Source organism: Hippocampus comes, unplaced genomic scaffold, assembly GCF_001891065.2.
Source record: "Hippocampus comes isolate QL1 unplaced genomic scaffold, H_comes_QL1_v1.1 scaffold17, whole genome shotgun sequence".
NCBI classification, from domain to species: domain Eukaryota; kingdom Metazoa; phylum Chordata; class Actinopteri; order Syngnathiformes; family Syngnathidae; genus Hippocampus; species Hippocampus comes.
Window position 1 is genome coordinate 2,580,139 of NW_017805002.1, and position 22,543 is coordinate 2,602,681.

The 22,543-nt window shown below is 41.5% G+C and overlaps 1 protein-coding gene across 1 annotated transcript in view; it reads left to right on the forward strand.

Annotated features, from left to right (window-relative positions):
- Positions 1-22,543, forward strand: part of LOC109507780 (metabotropic glutamate receptor 4-like) — a 250,799-nt gene that overhangs the window by 175,009 nt on the left and 53,247 nt on the right. Inside the window, exons 4-5 of the mRNA XM_019857434.1 lie at positions 21,487-21,622; positions 21,782-21,936. Coding sequence (XP_019712993.1) covers positions 21,487-21,622; positions 21,782-21,936 — 291 coding nt within the window. The remainder of the gene's footprint in view (positions 1-21,486; positions 21,623-21,781; positions 21,937-22,543) is intronic.

Below are 22,543 nucleotides of genomic sequence, written 5' to 3' on the forward strand. Positions count from 1 at the left end.
GTGTGACAGGATTGGAGGTGTTAGTTAAAGCTGCCTTGCCCAACCAAAGTTGAGTAAAGCATGGCACACCACCATCAAAACCACATCACAACTGCATATTGTAGTGGAGGGGGCATGATGTTTGGAACTGCTTTGCTACTACAGGTCCTGGATTCATTGCAATCATTAACAGAAAAATGTACCCAAGTTTATCAAGATATTTTGCGGGAGAACACAAGACCATCTGTCTGCCAAATGAAGCTTAACAGAAGATGGGTTTAAATTGAAATTAAAAAAAACATAAAAAAGTTATAAAGAAAAATGGTTCAAAATTTCAACTAACCATGTTGTTTGATTGACCTGAAACATTTGGTTCAGGCTATTTTGACCTATGGAGGCTCACCCATTTATTAAACATGCAGGATCACATACTCACTAATAGAGATTTGTGGCAATGTACAGAATAGTCATGTATTAAGATTGTAAAGAACATACATGAACAAATAAAAACAATACGACATTACAAAGCGATCGTGGAACAATGGCAAAACAAGAACAAAAAGTCAGAACAACAGAATAGACAAAAACAAAAGACAAGTACATGTCAAGTAATGAAAAGTAACAAAGTAATAATTTTCATGCTACTGTTATTTGCAATCATCAAAGCATTAACATTGACAATTGCTGACGCTTGACCATTTTCAGGAAAGATTAAGAGGGCGGGTGGGGGAGGTGGGAGCATCGGAAAATCACTCAATAATCTTTTAGTGACGTCCAACAATTAGTTTTGCTGATGATCAGAAGAAGGGAAAAAAACTAAAAAAAAAAAATTGCCGGATTATTGTGAATTGTGCTTGGGATAATCATTTAGAGACACCCAACAATCGGGCCATTGCTCACGCTGATCAGAAAGGAGTGAAACATGCGCATTTGGCCTAAATCAGCAGTATGTGCAGCCAAGTTTCATTCAGGTTTTGCAGGGAAACCAAAGACAACAATTCAGACGTTTGACTCATAAGATCTAGTTCCCATCATAGTTCTCAGCCCCAGCAGTCAAAATTAGATTTGCTTTTCCATCATACGTTGAAAAATTGACCATCACCAGCGATCCGAGGTAATGGAAAGTGTCAATAGCTGTGAAGAATATTCTTATAACGATATCAAAGCACTCATCAGAGCAAAGATGTTTGTCAACCTGTGCGCCACCATGTGTTTTCACAATCAATCTTTCAAACGTCATTTTCCTAATTCATCACTTACATCGATCCACCGTACCTATGTATTTATCCTCTGCTAGACAATGCGGCTTCACCAACATCAGCGGCGTGATCAATGGACAAGGGCTGCCAGAGGTCAACAATCGTGACACCAGTGTTTAATGAGTCGAAGTGTCGTGGTGTGCGGGGTGAAAAAAAAAGCGGAATCGATAAGACAGCTATCATCATTTGTAGGCCTTATTAATGACTTAGTTGTGAGCTGACTGCGGTATTTCGCACAGTTAGCAATCTTTTGGGGAAGGAGAAGCATGTTGCCACCAGCAACAGATTGGGCCGTCTCCACTGACTTCATAAAAAAAAAAAAAAAAAAAAAAAAAAAAAAACAAACACACAAACAAAAAAAAATGATGGAGACATCATTTAATGAACGGCGTTTGTTTACAAGGGCTGCGTTGAGGAAATAATTCAATAGGTGGTCAAACTCAAACTCACAAGCGCTCACGCATGATTATGCTGGAGCTCAATACACTTTTCATGAATTTCAAAGGCTGCATCCACCTGTTTAAATACTCAACCTGACAAATTAGTGGGCGAGCAGTTAGCTCCTCTCCCTCACAGTTTGGGATTCCGGATTCAAATGTCAGGTTGTTTGTCTATATGTGCCCTGCGACTGGCTGGCGATCTGTCCAGGGTGTACCCTGCTTCCCAGCCAAAGGCATCTGGGATAGGCTTAAGGTCACCTGAGGGCCTTAATGAGGATAAGCCATAAAAAAATGGATGGCTGGCTGGAAAATCTCTTTGCCTTCAACCTATAGCGGGGTAAGCAGTACACGCACATACTGACAATCAGGCCAAAATTTAAGCCGTTTTCCTTCCCTGGTGATCAAAGTCAGCAAAGGCCAGATTAGTGGATGTCTGTCAAAGATTATCCTGATTGTCCCACGGTGTGGTGTGTATTCAAAGAGATTTTTCTACCCAGATCGTTTTCTAAAAAGGAGGCTGACAATCCAAAACATGAAACGCGGTCAATATTTATGATGGCAAAGTCGAACGTGTGGTCAACACCCATTTGGACCCAACCACAAACTCTGCGACTATGCTGTGAAAGTTATCAATAGCCAAACAGTCTGTGGTTATCTTGAGAGTTTTTTGAACATATCTCATAAGTCATTCACCACAGTAAAATCAGAAGAGTGGAAACGGCAATGTACTAACCAGTTAAGCTGGTGTCTCCGTATTTCTTTGCATTTTTACTGGCCCGATGTGCGCTGAGGTGCGCACTTCATTACATGTGATAACATGACAACACATAAAGAAGCAAACTGCATTTTTGGTTTGCAGCAGCTGGACGACTAAAGGTTGGAATTTTATTTCATAAATAGGACGATTGCTCAAATAAACACTGAGTATCTTATGTGAAAGAACACTTCAACCCAGTCTTTTTTTCCCCCAGATCTGCAATTGTTTCAGTTGCATGCAGGAAAAAAAAAACAAACAAAAAAAAAAAACATAACATACAGAAAAAGAAAAACAATCTTCATTTTAGATGTCAAAAGGATTTTGTGGCTCCCTTCTTTTCGGGAGGGTTCAAGTGGCTCTTTGAGTACATAACGTTGCTGAAGCCTGCGCTTAGACCACCATGCTCCCTTGCATAGAAATAATAAGTGCATACATCTGTGTGACTTAAAGTCTAAAAGCAGTGTTAAAAATTGCAGCAACAACTGCCACTGGGTTCACGCACCAAATCACGTGTCGTGTAGGCTTTAATTAAAAACAAGTGATAACATGATAAAAAGAAGGAATAGAGACTCCTCCTCACCGATTATCTCTCATGATGCAGCCACCTCGCTCTAAAAGTCATCCGCTGTTCGTTTTCGCTGCTGCGCTTCCCCGTAAAATGTCCTTCTGTAGCAGAACAATGCGTGCTTCTGTCTGTAAATAATACATCGGGGTTTTTTCCGTGAGGCGTGCAAGACAAAGCGAGCATCAAGAAAAAGAAGAATATCATATTGCGCATATAAAAGAGCGATGATGGGACGCGTCATGTATTTACAGTACATTGCTGTTTACGACAAAACTGCAGTAAATCATTTTTGTTTTGTTTTGAAATATTAATAAAGCCATCTAGATTTAAATTCATCACTTGTTCACGAATCTGGCCTTAAGTCATAATATTGTGATTTTTGACTCCATTATGCACACACACAAAACTGCGAATTAAGCGAGCGACGGCATTTTGAAAAAGAATGTCACACGACATGGCAGTCGTGAGCCCTTGGGCCGGCAGCAAATGAAAGTCTCATTGACGGCTTACTTTTTACTCACATTATTCCTCTACATTTTCATGAAATCTATTTCTCACCAACGACAAAAAAGGGGGCTGAGCAGCAGCGGTGGCTCGGAGGGGAATGGAAGCCCACCTTGTGAGCGAACGAATGGCCACTTTGAAGATAGGCTGCAGGGGCTTGAGTGGGCCGAGTCCGGGACATAATTACGGCGTTAGCATGTAATGTATGAGTTCGCTGCCAGGCTACTTTTGCACCTCTCTAGTGCTTGAGCGAATGGCAACCGATGTGTCTGAACTAATCTGTTATGTTTAGGTCTTACGCAAAAAAAAAAAAAAAAAATCATAGGTCAGTATGACCCTCTGCATGATTAACTCTCAATGAGGGGGATAAAAATTAAGTTATATTTCCACCCCAAATAAACACCTTACCCCTAACAAATGTTCTTGTAAATTACCATATTTCAAGTGTGTAGAGTGCTTCTTGATAGAGCACAAGTGTTCTCTAAGTAATTACCTGAGTGTAAAGTGACACTTAGGGCGCTTTACTACAAGTCATCGACCTCATGGGCGCCGGCGCCCAAGTGCAAAAGGGCTAAAAATGAAGGTGGAACGCGGATCCGCAGGTGTTGCTGTTTAATTAGTACACTTGGCTGCTTTCACAGCTCCGGTTGGGACAGCTGAGCCAATCAGAGCTCATCACATACACAGGCTGTGTATACACACACAAACACACACACACACGCACGCACACACGCAAACATACCCCAAATCAAATTTGGGCGAAAAAAAAAAATGGCCTTCAAGCTGTCGCCAATCTGCCAGCGAGTAATTGATGATACATGGCAACGTTTGTGGCACAATGCATTTCAATTGGAATTTTAGGCACGGTGGTGTATGAATTAGCATGTCTGGCTCACATGAGATTCTGGGTTCCGGTCTCGGCTTAATTTCAGACGTGATAGGCGGGCAGACGCTCCACAGACCCAACTACAGTATTTTGAAACACTCAATTAATCCATCGATCCATTTTCCGATCCGCTTTATCCTCTCAAGGGTCGCGGGGGGTGCCGTAGCCGATCCCAGCCGTCTTTGGGCAGAAAGCAGGGGACACCCTGAATCGGTTGTGAGCCAATCACAGGGCACACAGAAACGAACAACCATCCGCGCTCACACCTAGGGACAATTTAGAGTGCTCAACCAGCCTGCCATATATGTTTTTGGAATGTGGGAGGAAACCGGAGTACCCGAAGAAAGCCCACGAAGGCCCAGGGAGAACATGCAATCTCCACACAGGCGAGGCCGCAGATAGAATTGAACCCGGTACCTCTGCACTGTGAGGTCGACGAGCTAACCACTGGACCACCGGGCCGCCCAGTTAATTAATATATTATTTAATTTAGTCAGTGATATCTTTAAAAACAATACATTCAGTAAGTCTGTAATTTAAAATAAAAAAATAATCATCTGGAAGGCTTGGTCAGTTCTGCTGTTTTGGTTAGCAACCAAGCATCAGTGAACAAATGTGTTCCAAAAAAGCTCCGAAGCACACAGAGGTGACTAACAGTGCTTAGCCGAGGGTAACCTCAACAGATTTAAAAAGAAACGATGCGGTGCGTTGACGGAATCGCCCGCAAGCCGTTGCCAGTTCACACGACGAGCGGCAAGGCTGGATCCGCTTAAAAGTTGGCGCGTGTCGCTCAGCCCACCGAGAGCATGCCAGAATGCTTTTTGGGCATGCTGCGCAGAAATGGGCGGCAGCTGGCTGCGTCTCCCGCTGGCACATTGAGCAACTCCTTCAAGTATTGGATACGTTGTGACTGTCAGAATGCCTGCTAGCAAAGCACACCTTCATTAGGAAGACAGTCTTTCAGTCTCAAAGGCATGGCTGTAATGTGTAAAGGAGTCTTCAAGTCATTTTTGTCATCAGTGAGGTCGTCTTAAAGTTTAGCTTAAAGTTACTTAAAGTTAGGCTTAGAGCGGGTGCACACACAATGACAGTCAGTCTGTTTTTGTTCTGGATATTTTCCCTTACCAACCAAGGACATCAATCCCCCTTTTATCTTACAAGATCGAAGTCTGAGGTGGCGACCTGGTGATCGAGTGATTGGCGTGTTGACTTCACAGTGCAGAGGTACCGGGTTCGATTCCAGCTCCGGCCTTCCTGTGTGGAATTTGCATGTTCTAGGCACCAGCACCACCCGCGACCCTTGTGAGGATAAAGCAGATCAGAAAATGGATGGATGGATGGATGTCTGAGGTGTGTTCAGATTTGTTCTGTGAAAAGGGTCCGGTCCAAAAGGAGTCAGGGGTTTACGACAAGTGTGGTCACGTGAGAGCGCTGCGTCAGACTAGTGGATTCTTTGTCATTCATTAGTCAATTGTATAGTCGTAATTGTAATTTTCTGGATGGATTTATATAGTCATGTTTGCCAATAAGGAGGTAGCCGTATTGCCAAGTTTGTCATGACAAAGGTGGTCTTATACTAATATTCGTCTTTTAGTTGTTTTGTAGCCATGTTTAACATTAGAAAGGTGCTCTTGTAGGCATGTTTGTCATTGTAAATGTATCTTATAGCCATGATTGTCACTTGTAGTCTTATTGCTATATTTTGTATTCAAAAGGTAGTTTCATAGAGGCAGTGTAAGCAGTGTGAGTCATTAGTGAGGTAGTTTTTAAGTCATGTTTGGCATGCATAAGGAAGATTAACATTCATCATTTTCAGAAATACGGTGGTCTTGAATTTATTGTTGTCATTAGGGAAGTTGTCCTACAGTCATGATTTTCATTTGCATGGTAGTCTTTTAGCTGTGCTTTTATTTGCAAGGTTGTCATGTTTGTAAGTAAACCTTTCATGCGCCCTGTAATCTGATAACATGATAAGCTGTCCACTGTAGTCACCGCTGCCCCTGAAAGGGTTAATAAGGACAGCAGTGACATCAGAGGTTTATCACTGAACTTAAATTTACTCTTGAGCAAGAACCTTGGTAGCTGTGGGTCAAAACAGGTCTTCCGAGAAATTATTATTCTAAAAATCCCTTTGTATTCCATCTGTTATTTCTGTCATGCCTGCTAGCAAAGCACACCTTCATTAGGAAGACAGTCTTTCAGTCTCAAAGGCATGGCTGTAATGTGTAAAGGAGTCTTCAAGTCATTTTTGTCATCAGTGAGGTCGTCTTAAAGTTTAGCTTAAAGTTACTTAAAGTTAGGCTTAGAGCGGGTGCACACACAATGACAGTCAGTCTGTTTTTGTTCTGGATATTTTCCCTTACCAACCAAGGACATCAATCCCCCTTTTATCTTACAAGATCGAAGTCTGAGGTGGCGACCTGGTGATCGAGTGATTGGCGTGTTGACTTCACAGTGCAGAGGTACCGGGTTCGATTCCAGCTCCGGCCTTCCTGTGTGGAATTTGCATGTTCTAGGCACCAGCACCACCCGCGACCCTTGTGAGGATAAAGCAGATCAGAAAATGGATGGATGGATGGATGTCTGAGGTGTGTTCAGATTTGTTCTGTGAAAAGGGTCCGGTCCAAAAGGAGTCAGGGGTTTACGACAAGTGTGATCACGTGAGAGCGCTGCGTCAGACTAGTGGATTCTTTGTCATTCATTAGTCAATTGTATAGTCGTAATTGTAATTTTCTGGATGGATTTATATAGTCATGTTTGCCAATAATGAGGTAGCCGTATTGCCAAGTTTGTCATGACAAAGGTGGTCTTATACTAATATTCGTCTTTTAGTTGTTTTGTAGCCATGTTTAACATTAGAAAGGTGCTCTTGTAGGCATGTTTGTCATTGTAAATGTATCTTATAGCCATGATTGTCACTTGTAGTCTTATTGCTATATTTTGTATTCAAAAGGTAGTTTCATAGAGGCAGTGTAAGCAGTGTGAGTCATTAGTGAGGTAGTTTTTAAGTCATGTTTGGCATGCATAAGGAAGATTAACATTCATCATTTTCAGAAATACGGTGGTCTTGAATTTATTGTTGTCATTAGGGAAGTTGTCCTACAGTCATGATTTTCATTTGCATGGTAGTCTTTTAGCTGTGCTTTTATTTGCAAGGTTGTCATGTTTGTAAGTAAACCTTTCATGCGCCCTGTAATCTGATAACATGATAAGCTGTCCACTGTAGTCACCGCTGCCCCTGAAAGGGTTAATAAGGACAGCAGTGACATCAGAGGTTTATCACTGAACTTAAATTTACTCTTGAGCAAGAACCTTGGTAGCTGTGGGTCAAAACAGGTCTTCCGAGAAATTATTATTCTAAAAATCCCTTTGTATTCCATCTGTTATTTCTGTCCAAATGACGACAACACTGTTATCACTTTCCAGGAAATTTCTCACTGGAAAACAGAGGGGAAAGTAATGGTGAGACAAATACAAAAGGGTGAGATCACGGGTCTATTTCAGTCTTTGATGAAATTATCTTTTGGCGCTCAATTATCAAGGCCCTGAATGTTAGAGAGGAGGCGTTTGATTAAATGTCCTTTTTAAAAATAATAATTCTTAAAAGGCGATCGACATTTGCCAACATTACCTTTGTTGAGCTCCAGCGATTGTGTATCAAATATCTAATACATAATTGTAAAACAAATACATGAATAAAATAATAAGCAATAATCTCATAGTTTAAGATAATAAAATGATGTAAAAATAAAATTAAACAAAACATCCTTATTTTACAGTATGTGACGACACCGTCGACGATGTAGCATTCCCTTAAATCGTGTTTGCTCTGCAATGTTGTGTCCGTCCATGTTTATTGCTACTTCAATTCTAGTATGGTTCTTCATTATCGTCAACTTTGTTTTGTTTTAAACTGCAGTCAACTGAACATGTGGCCGCTCTGCAATGTTGTGACCTCGTTTATTGTTTCTGGCAAAACAAGTGACCTTTTATCCACCGAGTCTGCCTTGTGTATTTTGATTATGATTTTATGTAAATAAATAAAGATATAAAATAACAACTCCAGCCTCGCTTGACAGTACAAAATTAACCATCGTAACCAGTCTGACTGCAAGAATAATGGATGGTGTGTGCTTGGGCTGCTAATTACCAAAACGAAACACTCATCTTTACTTTGTCTCCACCGCTTTGTTGTTTAAATCCGCATCAGTGTACCGCCGAGCACAACACCTGGATTTGTGAAAATCAAATTCCAAACGTCTGAGAGCAGCGAGCAAAACAGGAGAATCAATCCGTCAGTGAGCAGATGAAAACACCCCATCCCCGCCGACAGGTGATGTGACGATGATGATGAATGGACGCAGGTCATTTATCTCCCGCAGCCACGGTTGTCGTCAAGACAGCACGGAGGATTGAAGATGCGAGAGCAGGAAATAGAGAGAGAGAGAGAGAGAGAGAGAGAGAGAGAGAGAGAGAGAGAGAGAGAGACAGACAGACAGACAGAGAGCTAGTGAAGAGGGAGAAAAAACATCTGTCAATTATTCAGCATTTTGAAAACACGCCACGCATCATTCTTGAGGTTGCATCGCTTGGCAGAATTTCTATGAAAATCTTCCCCCGGGGTGCGCATTCATTATGTATCAAGCTTGATGTGAGCACCAACAAGGCGGAATAATGAGCAGGCCGAGAGGCCTTGTTTGGATGTCCGCATATTTTCGCTCGCATCACCTTGCTGTAAGTTGTGTTACGGCGGCTGTGTTGCCTGCTCCTTTAGGAGCTGCCGGACAACCGGTTCTTCTCTAATGACGGACACCTGTGCTGCGGCTACATCAATTATGACTCCAAACTAGATGCTTTTTGGTTGTGACCCTGACAAAACCACTACTGGTCTTGATTCAAAACAGTACTTAAACGGATGCTTTACTAATTTCGCCATTTTCAACAGTAAAGAAGAAAATACTTTGGTCCATAGTGAATTTGATAAGGGTGATCCGGTGGTTGACTGGTTAGCTCGTCGGCCTCACAGTGCAAAGGTGCAGTGTTTGATTCCGGCTCCGGCTTTCCTGTGTGGAGTTTGCATGTTGTCCCCGTGCCTGAGTGGGTTTTCTCCGGGGACTCCGGTTTCTTCCCACATTCCAAAAACATGCATGGCAGGTTAATGGAACACTCAAAATTGTCCCTTGTTCATTGTGAGCGTGGATGGTTGTTCGTCTATGTGTGCCCTGTGATTGGCTGGCAACCAGTTGAGTTCACTGTTGTCATATCTCAAGTTTCTTGCAAGTCAAAGCAAAAAAGTCAGCAGGATGACTTGATACTTGCCAAATTAAGAGTCAGATGCAAAAATAAATAAACAAATAAATACATCTTATCTTGTTTGAAAAGCTAACCTGCGATTGGCTGGCAACCGGTTCAGGGTGTCCCCTGCCTAATGCCCGAAGACAGCTGGGATTTGGCTCTAGCACCACCCGCGACCCTTGTGAGGATAAAGCGGATCGGAAAATGGATGGATGGATGTTTGAAAATTTTCATTTTGGTAAAAGTCCAAACTCCACACAGGAAGACCAGAACTGGGAATTAAACTGAAAACCTCAAAACTGGGAGACAGATATTGTAACCACGAGACGACTGTGCTGCCAGACCAAAAATAATACATTAATTATACATTGACGTGTCAGGATTTTTGTGCGACCAACAACAAGCTGAAGTAGCGGTTGCACATTTGATTCATAGTTCTGAGGTTTGAGGTTTGAATCTTGGCTCCAGCCTTTCTGCATGTAAAAAAGGATTTCACCCCCGTTCTGGGTTTTCAACAGGTCCTCTGGTTTCGTTCCCTTTTTTGATTGAAGGGACTCAGTTGTTTCATAGTTTTGAATATTCCCCTGCATGTGCCAACCAAATAAGGCTAAGTTGCAGCGCGACGAAGAACACATCAACGATTTTAAAATATGCATTTTGTCGGTTCGAGCGGTTACTCACATTACTCCCGACAATGCTGATCAACAAAGCAGTTTTTTTGGGGAGGGGCGGGGGCAAATGATTTCCTCGTCGGTGAGTCATGATGCCGAACGTCGTAGACAAACATCACAGCAGGACTGTGTGTGAGCCATGGATAAGGCAGCAGCATTAGTAGCAGCGGCCCTTTATACCAATCTGCCGCCGCAGATGAGTCATCTCGGCAGACAAGCAGTGACGATTCATATGCAAGTGGTGGCAATAAAAAAAACAAAAAAAATTCAAACAATGAAATAATAACAATGCTGGAGTGCGAGCCTCCACCTTTGCACACTTCCTCATTTTAATCAACAGGTTTTGAAGGTAACGCTCACGTGGTTCACATAGGACACAGAGAAGAGGTGGAAAAATACAATTATCGGTCGGGATGGATTTAGACATTACATGTCTCACCGACTTCCTTTTTGCGGACACATGACAAGAAATAGGAAAAAAAAACAAATTCTCACAACCGAAAGGTGATCCATGGTGCTCAATTTTGCCTTTCTTTTCTTGCAGTAATTCTCCACATAATAACAACTCAACTTTCACAGCTTCATTTAACTTTTTTTTTTCTGTGGAGCCTATCCCAATCTTTTCTAGGTTACCTGCTTCTGATTGGGGCACATTTGGGCACAATTCCCTTGTTGGAGTTTGGCAAATTAGAAACCTGGATCTCTTTAACTAGTCGTATAGTCTTGATAAGAGTGGCACTTGCTAAGAATGGAAGGCTGTTGGATTGTGAGGTAATTTTCCCTCAAGAAAGAACGGAAATGAGAACACACCCTCACACCACTCTTTTCATGGCAAAACCTCAAATTAATCATCAGTCTTTCTATAATCCTCCTCCCATATCAGATGGTGTAGGCCAAAAGGCCTGGCCATTTCGTGTTGCCTGTCTGTCATGTATCCCTGTCTTCATTAGTGTTCATTCAGGCAAGTTCCAAAGTATAATTTTCTCCGAAGTTATGAGCCCCAGAATTCAGCCAAAGTGGATGCTTTTAACCAAAACCGACAACTTTCATCAATCCGTCTTGCTTTCTAATCCACTTCTCATCATCAGGGTCGCAATCATGCTGGAGCCTATCCCAGCTGTAGGTGAATTGATTGCCAGCCAATCGCACGGCACACATCGACGAACAACCATTTGTGCTCACAATCACACCTAGGGACAATTTAGTGTTCCATGAACTTGGCATGCATTTTTTTTAGAATGTGTGAGGAAACCAAAGTACCTGACAAAAAAACAAGCAAAACACACACACACACACACACACACACACACACACACACACACACACACACACACACACACACACACACACACACACACACATATGGACGGGACCGAGAGGCATACAACACACCCAGCTTTCTTAACCGGCTGAATTGAATTGTTTACAACTATTTTAAGGGTCAACATAGCATTTAGCTGCCAACACAACCACAGTCGGGTTTGATGGGCTCCAGCACGCCCCGCGACCCTTGTGAGGATAAGCGGATCAGAAAATGGATGGATGGATGGATGGGTGTCTCTCTTTGTGTTATGTTTCACTTCAACTTCAACTGGCAGCGGCACAGAAGCAGAAAACAGAACAATTGTTTACTCTCTGCCAAATTGCTGCCAATTGGCGTGAACTTTGCTCGTGCTGGGAATTTAAATTTGTGCTCATAAAACCAACACCAGCCCATCATCTTAAATAGCAATCTTCCCAAAAATGTGAACTATGGTCCCTTGCAAGTCAAGGCACCACAAAATTGTAGACAGTGTTTGCCCGAACTATTTAGCGAACAAAATGAGTATTTATGTACCATTAGCTTCATAATGAAATAGTTTTGGCCAATTTGCATCACAGTTGGTTTATTGGGTGTTGGTGGTGCTAAACATGGCCTTTGGGGTTTTTTTTTTTTTCTCGCTTGTGTTTGCCAAAGCATGCTTGAAATCACTCTTCAGTGCCACTGGACTATGACACTATTATAGAGTCAATTAGGTGGGCGCGAGTGTAAAGCACTCCTGTTCTTGAGGCTTATAGCGAGCCAGAGGCGTTATTCTAAACTCGTAGTCATAGCGGCAGCGAGGTCAGCCACAAGTCAATTGGTTTGATTGAAAGCAACACGCCCCTCTCTGAGAGAGAAAGGGAAATTAAAGAGAACACGTCGCCATGCTTGATGTTGTATGTGGGCTATTACAATACACGCAATGTAAAGTTAATGACATCACTTTGGGTTCAAACAACCGCAATCATCCAATTGTTATTAAATGTAAGGGCAATACTATGGGTAAATATTTTGTGAATGAAAATACGAATGAAAAGAAGTTAGCCACATGCTGCACAACTCTGAATCATCCGTCCATTATCCAAGCTGCTTATCCTCATGAGGGTGGAGGGGGCGTGCTGTCTTGGGGCAGTAGGCGGGGTACACTCTGAACTGGTTACCAGGTAAATTCCCTTGTTTGTCCGATGCAATTACATTCATTATTATTAGTCATTTCGTCTATTCTCTTTATTTGATTTTGTCTTGGATGCACTGTTGACAATATATGGGATGTTAGATTGTTAGTCCAATCAGATTTCAGCCTCTATGTGTTGTCATGTCAATTTAATCTACACAGGGCCTTCGTAATGGCTAGGATTGGCCCATGTAGTGAAATCAAAACTATGCTCGACATGGGGCTTTCTCTTTCACCAGTCAGATTTCAAATTTGGGTCAAAGCGCCAACTAGCTCTCCCACAATAACGTCAATGTTTTCACAAACTTGATTATACCTCTGATTGATTGATCAAAAGAGAACTTTTGCTAAAAGTTCCAGTAACAAAACACATATACATCAAAAAACACAGATTGTAACGTTCCGGAATTATCCAGATCCCACAAACGCAGACAAGTATAAGATTATGGTCCAAAAAAAGGTTTATTAACAAACGCAAGACCGATAAAGCGCAAATAATGACGCTGGTCAACACACCAGGAAAACGAATAAGAATAAGAAAAGCTTTATTCGTCTCACAATGGAGAAATTCCCACTTTACAGCAGCAAAGTTATGAAAGGAAGAAAGTAGAAGAACAAAAAGTGTAGGAGCTGCCGTAAAGGCAACCACTCTCGCGGCCCCATCTTGAAGTCATAATAACATAATAACAAAATAATACAACACAACACATAAGACACAGTCATTCAATCTTAACCACTTTTCTGCATACTCTGTTGTTTGAAGCAGTTATAGATGCAAGAGGCAAGGAAATCAGAAAGTGCTCTTCTCATAAAGACAAGAGAATCAAATCACAACAAAATACCAACCGAGAATAACTTGCCAAACAAAATGACTACTTTCAAGGAACGGAGAGCAATCAACAAGGGACGAGAGCAACGGAGCAAATCCTGGAACGTCTAGAAAATTGGTTACACGGATACATGTGGGCTTATCAGAGGTCACATCTAGCGGATGTCATGGCAAGTGCAGTAGGTCTTATTCATTGTAACAATATCACAAGGGTGGGGAAAAAACTAGCGGGATGTAAACGCAACTTCAAGCTGCATTTAAACAGTGTCTTCCAGGCTTTTCAAGCACAACCAAGAAAATAACAAATGCCTTTATTCGTGTTTTTATAGCATAATGATTCATCAACGCCAGCTGGCAAAAAGTCAAACTACACACTAGATTGGTCGTCTCACAGACACAAACATCACTTTTTTTTTGTTTATTTATTTCTGAGAGCATTTAGTGTTTTTTTTTTTTTTGTATGTTACCTTTTGATTGAATCTAAACAAAAAAAGCCATTTTACGGTTGAACCCTTTCATGCACCCTGTAACCTGATAACATGATAAACTGTCCACTGTCGGAACCGCTGTCCCTGAAAGGGTTCAAATCTTTGATCTTACTATACCCAATATGTGCCAAACTCAAGATCCGCACCAATTTCAATATCATTCGTATTACTGTCACGCCGTTTAGTGTTTTCAGCGATGTTTCTGTCTGCGATGTACACTTTCACGCTTGTTTTTACAAGCTCTTATCGCTAAAACTAAACTGACGGGGGAAAATGCAGCGGAGATTGCATGTTCCACTTCTTAATTATTTACTTGAGTAGCTCCAAAGACCAAGTACACGCACAAAAAGACATGCGGCTAACAAACAACAGGGGAAATGTGTACAATTGGGAAAGTCAGCGGAGCGCAAGAATGACAAATGGACTCTTTAGATCTCACGCTTTTGTATTTGGAATGCTTTAATTGAGCATGAGCTGAGAACGGACACGGCGGACGAGATGAAAGCCTAACGGGGAGCGGGTGTGACTTTTTTTTTTTTTGCAAAGGACTGTGGGATTTATTTTTTGAACAACATCAACAGTGGATGCACAACGTCAAACCCACGCAAGCATTTTTTTAGTTATTTGGGGAGCACTTGAAGAGAAAAAGGGGAATCATTTCCAAGCAAAGATTATTTTAAAATCTCCTCACAGACGTATACATAAAGCTCCTGAAGCGAAGCAACACACTGAAGTGATCGTTTTTTGTATTGTAAATGCACTAGAAAGGCAGCCTTACTTCATTTCTGGAATAAAAAAAAAATTAAAAAAAAACACCTAATCTTTTCCTTGATGAATATTTGGAAATGGGGGCAAGTTTGTTGAGAACTGTTTGTCAGTTGAAACGTCGATAGCCCGACAGAGTTCATTTGCAAGCCGTGTTGGATCATCAACCTCATTCATCCAATTAGGGAATCTTTATTGTCGGTTACATCTGTAGCTGTGCAGGTTCTGGTGAGGCGTCGTTAAAAGCAAACTGGGCAGTTATAATGTAGTTAAGAGGGGATATAAAAGGAAGATCTTCCTTCCAAGGGTCCATCTCGTGGCCGTAAAGCTCGCATCTTAAATCAACCAAATTTATCTTGATGGATAACAACTAATCAATGGAACTGGAAACTGTGGATTGTTGAGCAGTTCCTCAGGGAAGTTAAGTAGCTAGTTGTCTTAAAGGTTCCTGTATGACATCATAAATTCTTTTTCAAAACACACTCATCATATTTGTGGTTCACTATCCACAAATTCACAGATTTGGATCTTTGCCCATCAATAAACTCACCTACTGATCACTTTATGACGCGCTCTACCATGCTACAAGTTCCTGCCAAAGGGCGCCAATATCGGAAATTAGTGCAGTAATTATGTCAAGGAAGTATGTTGAAGTGATACATTTCCACTGAGACAAGTTTTTTTTTTTTTTTTTTTGTCAGGGAGGAGCTAAATTTTAAAACAAGTACAAGTGCACTTAGCGCACTTTTTTTTTTCCAAAACCTAATCATCTGGAAGACAAATATTTTTTTGAAGGGTAATGATGTACATAAATATGACATTGAAATGATGAACTGTATTTGGATCATAGTTTCTTGTGTATTTACAGTTCAAGCTATTAACATACAGTCCCCTCCAAAAGTATTGCAATAGCAAGGTTCGTTCCTCTGTTTTTGTCAAATGAGTCATTGACTGATAAGGATTCTCAACAGGTCCATTTTAAAATAGATTTTTAAAAATGCCTATCAACTGCAATTCATCGAATAGGAATGTTGTTGTGGTTTTTTTTTTTTTTTTTGGCAAACAGAAATATATGTGAGCACCAGAGATGTATGTTAGTGTTTTTTTATGTCAATGAATTGGCCCTGGCCCTAAAAATGCCATTTGGTGAATCTGTGCTTTACATTAAAATTAATGTGCTCAATGTACAGTGCTCGTCTTATATATTTTCATTTTCTCTGTAATTTGAAGTTTTCGGAAGCAAAGCGTTTGCATTCATCTCAGACTGAAAAAAAAAAAAAAGAAATGGTGTCGAATTTACTCCATTTTATTTTGTTCAGTGGCTATACACAATTACAATTATCTGGATTCAGATGAATTTAAATAGATGTATACTCTACTTCAAAAATGTATCCGGCATGCAGTTCATAAATTATGTCAGGACAAACCGAATTTCAGTCAAAATGTTCCTCCAGAAACTTGAGCAATCACGTGTCTGCCTGCTTTGGTATAAAGCAGGGGTGTCAAACTCATTTCACATTGTGGGCCACATACGGACTCGGTAGATGTCAAGTGGGCCGGACCATTAACATGATACCATACTGTGCTATGAATCACCAAAATATCATCTCTTTCCTTTGTTTTGGTCTCAAGAAGCATTGATTGGCGCTTTCATATCATTTGCTGCGTTGGGTCTATCTCGGTGACAGACTGAGACTGCTGTTTTCTTCTCCGATCAAAACAATGTTGTCTTCTACTGTGGTCAAAACAATGTGCCCCCCCTAGCGGATAATCCACGAATTGCATTTTATTTAAAATATTCATTCTGTGTCTTTAATGCATTTTTTTTTCACTTTTAAATCATCCCGCGGGCCGGATCAAACCTCCTTGGGGGCCGGTTCCGGCCCGCGGGCCGTATGTTTGACACCCCTGGTATAAAGCAACACTTTTGATTTTGGTTCTCTGTGGCTCCTAAATGCTCAGTTCCGTCCAGTAGCTAATTACTGACTTTGTCTTCCAGGACAGGCAGTCAGTCATGTTCGGGCTTTTTTTTTTTTTTTTTGCCAGCTCTATGAGGACGCTGTAATGATTACTGAGACGACAGCAATCCAAAACGTCGCATTTGCCCGGGCTTGAAAAATCAAAACAATTAGCTGACAGATGCTTAAAAGCTCTGCAACACAAGCGGGGGGAACTCCAAATTCCATTTGGGTGATAATGATCTGAGCAATTGTCACTAATGGGGACAGGATTCGCATTGATTCAGGGTTTGGCGTAATTTCAACAAGCAATGAGTGCAAACGACTTTAAGACAAAGAGAGATGTCCATCACTGTCTTCTTTCTTTTGTTTTTAAACAATTATTGACTAAAATGAGCAACACACACTATTTTTAACATGTCAACCATTTTTTCTTATTTATTTTTTTTTGAATTGTTAACCACCCTACTGTATACTGAAAGAGGAAAACAACAAGCAAGTGTGTTCTTACTGCTGCCAAATAAAATGTTATTGATTTTTACAAAAAAAAAAAAGTTGAAATTGAACAGAGATAATTGATGTCATTCTATTGGCATCACCAGACCACAAATTGTTTAACTGGAACGGGGTGGAAACACACATCAATATGACTTTGACGAGCTAATTTGGGTGTTTGGCTCCAATGTCGTCCGAAATCTGAAAAGCTGTTCTCAGTAATTCCCCGAAAACTCAGTGATGAGAGGTTTCAAAATTGCAACTTGCAAGGAGATGACAAGTACTGTTTTGAGCTTTGGCCCTCAGATATACAGTGGGTCAAAATCAATAGCGTTCTTGCTTCAACATGGGAAAAAAAATCAATAATATTAAATAAAAATAGGCTTTCATGGTGGCCAGTCATTTTATTTTAGGATTGATATTTCAGACATCCACCGAATATGATGTAAATCATACACACCGAAAAAGTAATCATTAGTTTTGCACTGTGGATGCTCAGAAGCAGAAATGCTTTTTGCTGCTCTAAAAATGTCATATTGTAGGCTCTTTTGCTGACAAGCGCGCCCGAATTTCACATTTTATTGTGTGTATTCAAACCATAGGCATAAAATATCAAAGCAGTGTTCGAAATGAAGCTTTTACAGTTAAATATGGCTGTGAAGTCACACGCAAATCATTGCACACAACATCCATCCATCCATCCATATTCTGATCCGCTTATCCTCACAAGGGTCGCGGGGGGTGCTGCAGCCAATCCCAGCTGTCTTGGGGCAGTAGGTGGGGCACACCCTGACCGGTTGCCAACCAATCGCAGGGTACAGAGAGACGAACAACCATCCGTGCTGACACTCACACCTCGGGACAATTTGGAGTGTTCAATCAGCCTGCCATTCATGTTTTTGGAATGTGGGAGGAAACCGGAGTACCCGGAGAAAACCCACGGGGAGAACATGCAAACTCCACACAGGGAGGCCAGAGCCAAAATCGAACCCTGCACCAACTGCACTTGTGAGGCCGACATGCTAACCAGTCAACCACCGGGCCGCCAATGCACACATCACTCAACTCGATGGAAAAAAAAAAAGGCATCTTGCATTCACTCATATATACTGTATTCATGACACTTAAACCACAGCCCACGTTCTTTTCAAAAAAATAATTGATTAATCCTTCATTCCGATGTATCGAAGAAACAATGAGCCACAGACAACTAGAAGCTTATCACGATGATGTCTTTGCTCTTTGGTCACAACAACATGGCTCTGGTGTCAAAGCTCTGACAAAATATCATTCCCGGTGTTGCATATGGTGTTGCCTTTCTTAGAATCATAGTGTTAGCGAGGCTAAAAATATACAATGGAGCAATGCAAGGTGTCGTCTTTATTAAAGACACTATATGAGCAAAATAATTGGGATAACAGAACATATGGAGTTATTTTCGCAGTTTGAAAAGCTTCAAAGCCTTTGGGGAGACTCGATCAGATTTTTTTTTTCTCCCGTCATCCACAAGAGTGATTATTGCAACATGTTATGTTGTGAGAAAGTGTACATCACGACATGAGTGTGTCACCAGAATGTTTAAGATGTGAAAGCAATCAACAAACGAAAGATTTGTTGGGGTGTCGGTGTTTAGTCTCCAGGGAACCCCGCTCTCTAGACACCAAAGTGACAAGTTAAACATGTTTTGTCAAGATGCCGACGTGAGAAAGTTGCAAAACACTTCGTAATCTCATCTCGTCCCAATTATAGTTGTTGGGTGTCAATAATAACGTGATTTAGATGCACTGCATTGATTTTGCATGCTGAAGCATGAAAAAAAAAACATGCGTGGTAGGTTGATGGACCACTCTGAATTGTCCATAGGTGTGAGTGTGAGTGCGGAATGTTGTTCGTCCATGTGTGCCCTGCGATTGGCTGGCAAACAGTTTAGGGTGTCCCCCGCCTACTGCCCGAAGTCGGCTGGGATAGGCTCCAGCACACCCCGGAAGCGGATCAGAAAATGGATAGATGGATGTTTAACTGTTTCAAACTCCACATCATTTTGGATCATGCCATTTTCTGAAATCACTCACAGCAAGTCAAGATAATTGTTGTGATATGGATGGAAATGTGTGGCTCAAAAGCCAGGAACATAAGGTGTAGGAAGACTGCACCGTAGTTGCTGCACTCCCTGTTATTAAAAAAAAAAAAAAAAATGCATAGACCAGCACAGTTCTAATGTGTTTTTGTGTTGGATTCGAATAGCCAAATCTTGGTCAGTGGGCAACCCACTCTCTGAACTCAGCCAAAGTCACTCAGCAGTTTAGGGTTAGGAAAAGCAGCAGTTGACATCAGAACATCCCTTGAGAGTACACTGTCTTTTATTGTATTATTAATATTTTCTGTTACCGTATGTTGTGTAAATCACTTTGCCACAGTTGTTGTGAAAGTGCAATATCAAGATGTATTGTTGTATAGTGTTCTTGCATTGATATGGCTAAGCAATTTTGTCTTATTCGTACACAATGACATAAGGACTTGCTGGTCTGATAGCACTGAGGTGATCAGTGCGAGTACTAAAGATTTTGAGAAAAAGAAGAAAAGGCTTTTGCGGGAGACATTTGATACTCTTCCCGACTCATAGGGTTTTTAAAATGCCAATCTAAAAGAACGGGTAACTATAGGAACTAGTTGATAAAACAAAGTTCAACTCTTGGATTTTCATCCACACGGCGTCTCTGGATTTCAACTGAGGGTTACAGTGAGCTACATGGGACAGAAGGCTCACCTTTTCTGTTCACAAAGGACTGTGTTAGCTCCCAACCAAATCAATATGTCTTAAAAGTTTCAGATGATACAGCTATCCTTAGTCTGCTCACGAGTGACTCTGGCATGAGTAGCCACTCTGGCGGGATTGACACATTTGTTGACTGGTGTAATGACCACCACCTAAGCATAAATGTGGGGAAAAAAAAACAGAGGAAATGGTTTTTGACCCGAAATCAATTGGAGACCATAGCCCCATCTCTATAAATGGCGCGAACATCAAGCAGGTCTCCTCTTACAAATACTTGGGGGTTTACATGGATAGCAGCCTTAACTGGCAGACACACGTATCAAATGACTGTTCGAGGATCCATCGGCGTCCTCATTTCTTGCAACGTCTGAGAGTATTTGGAGTTGGCAGAAGCATTTTGTTGATCTTTTGTAGAGCAAACAATGAGTCAGTCCTGCGCTTTGAAATAACCAGTTGGTTTGGGAACCTAACCGTTAAAGTTAAAGATCAGATAACCAGCTTGGTTTAGACAGCAGGGAAGGGAATCAGGCAGCCCCCCCCCCCCCCGTACATACATGTCCAGTCTGTTATTCAACAGGCCAACAACATTTTAGGCAATCCTTCCCATGTACTACAATCCCAATTTGAGCTCCTAAACTCAGGAAGGAGGTGTCGGACTCCTCTCTGCAAATTAAACTGACATAAAAACTCAGCTTAATTAACAAACAATTAGCGGGAGGCAGACAGACAAGCAGGAGGACATGAGGGCAGTGTGAGGTGTGCATATGACTGCCATGTACAGCATTGTCCAATGTTTGTAGAGTATATATTGTCCTGTACTGTATGTATTGTCCAGTGTATGTTGTGTATTGTATGTTGTATGTATTGCCCAATGCATGTAGCAGCACGGCGGGCCTGTCCTCCGAGTTTCTCCTATGAGAGACCAAATAAAAGTCAAGTTCAATACAAATAATCGAACATTTCCTTTACATACCATTGATTTTAGATCCTTCGTTTGTAAATTTGATCACACATGTATGTATTACAATGTCATGTTGTACTGTACCCCTGAATGTTAATTAGCTGTTTTTGTTGTTGTTTATTCCAATGAAGGTTACGATTGAGATGGACTTTGGATGTGATTTAATGGATGGATTTATGGATATAGATAGTTTGATTGACACAAGGGATCAATCAATATCTTCCTCTTCGATGTCCACGAGAAAAAATGTATAGTGTGTAACTAATCAATCAACGAACACATTTTTACAACACTCTCCACTGGCTGCCTGAACTGTCCTTGCAAAACATTCCCTATTGAGTCCATCTTGACTGATTTCCCGCTGTTGTGTTTACATTCAAGGGGGTGTGTGCATCTCTCAGTCGGTGAAGATTCCCAGGGAACCCAAGCAGGGTGAATTTGACAAGATCATCAGACGCCTACGCGAAAATCCCAACGCAAGGGTCGTCATCATTTTCGCCAATGAAGATGACATCAGGTAAATGGCTAACTACACAGAGAAACCCACAGCAGAAGGCGAGCTGTGTGATAAATGCAGAATAAGGCAAAGTGGGGAGAGGTGTGTGTGTGTGTGTGGGGGGGGGGGGGGCTGACCTTATCCCCATTGACGTTTACCTCATATTTTCCCCTTTTGCAGGCGGCTGCTTCACGCTGCTAAAAAGGCCAACCAGACGGGTCATTTCATTTGGGTGGGCTCGGACAGCTGGGGCTCCAAGATTTCTCCTGTTTTGCACCAGGAGGAGATGGCGGAAGGGGCGGTCACCATACTGCCCAAGCGTCAGTCCATCAAGGGTAAAAGACAGTCTTCTGAGTCGTATCCTGGATACCGTATTTCTGCAAATAGTTTCTGGGGGCAGAGAGGTTTAGAGTGGAGAAATGCAGCAAAAAAGTCAAGAATCGATGCAGGATGTCTTGAACAATAAGTCGTGTTGCTCACCTGAATTCAAACACAGACACAATTGAGCATTTTGGAGCAACCACATGTCAGCATCTACAGGAGCACTAAAGTTTAAAACTTCATAACAGGGCTATGGTGAAGAAGTGCATCAAATTGACAACAATAAAGGCAGACTGGGTTGAAAGAATAAAAGTCATGTAGCGACCTGAATATGAGGATGAACACAACAATATGGAGCAATCACGTGAGTCAAGTGGTACACTGGAGTTTAAAATCGAATGAAAAGGACGATTATGAAGAAGAATCCACATGAATGAACATCGGCAGACTGCATTGAAAAAGTGAGTGGGACAGTCGGTATAATATAAACATGGATGCACATAACATTGTAGAGCGAGCACAGTCTACTGGATCATTGGAGGTGAAAACAATATGAGGAAATATATGAAGACAGACAAAAATAGAAAGAAGAGAGGCTGACTTTGTTGAAGAATTAAGCTG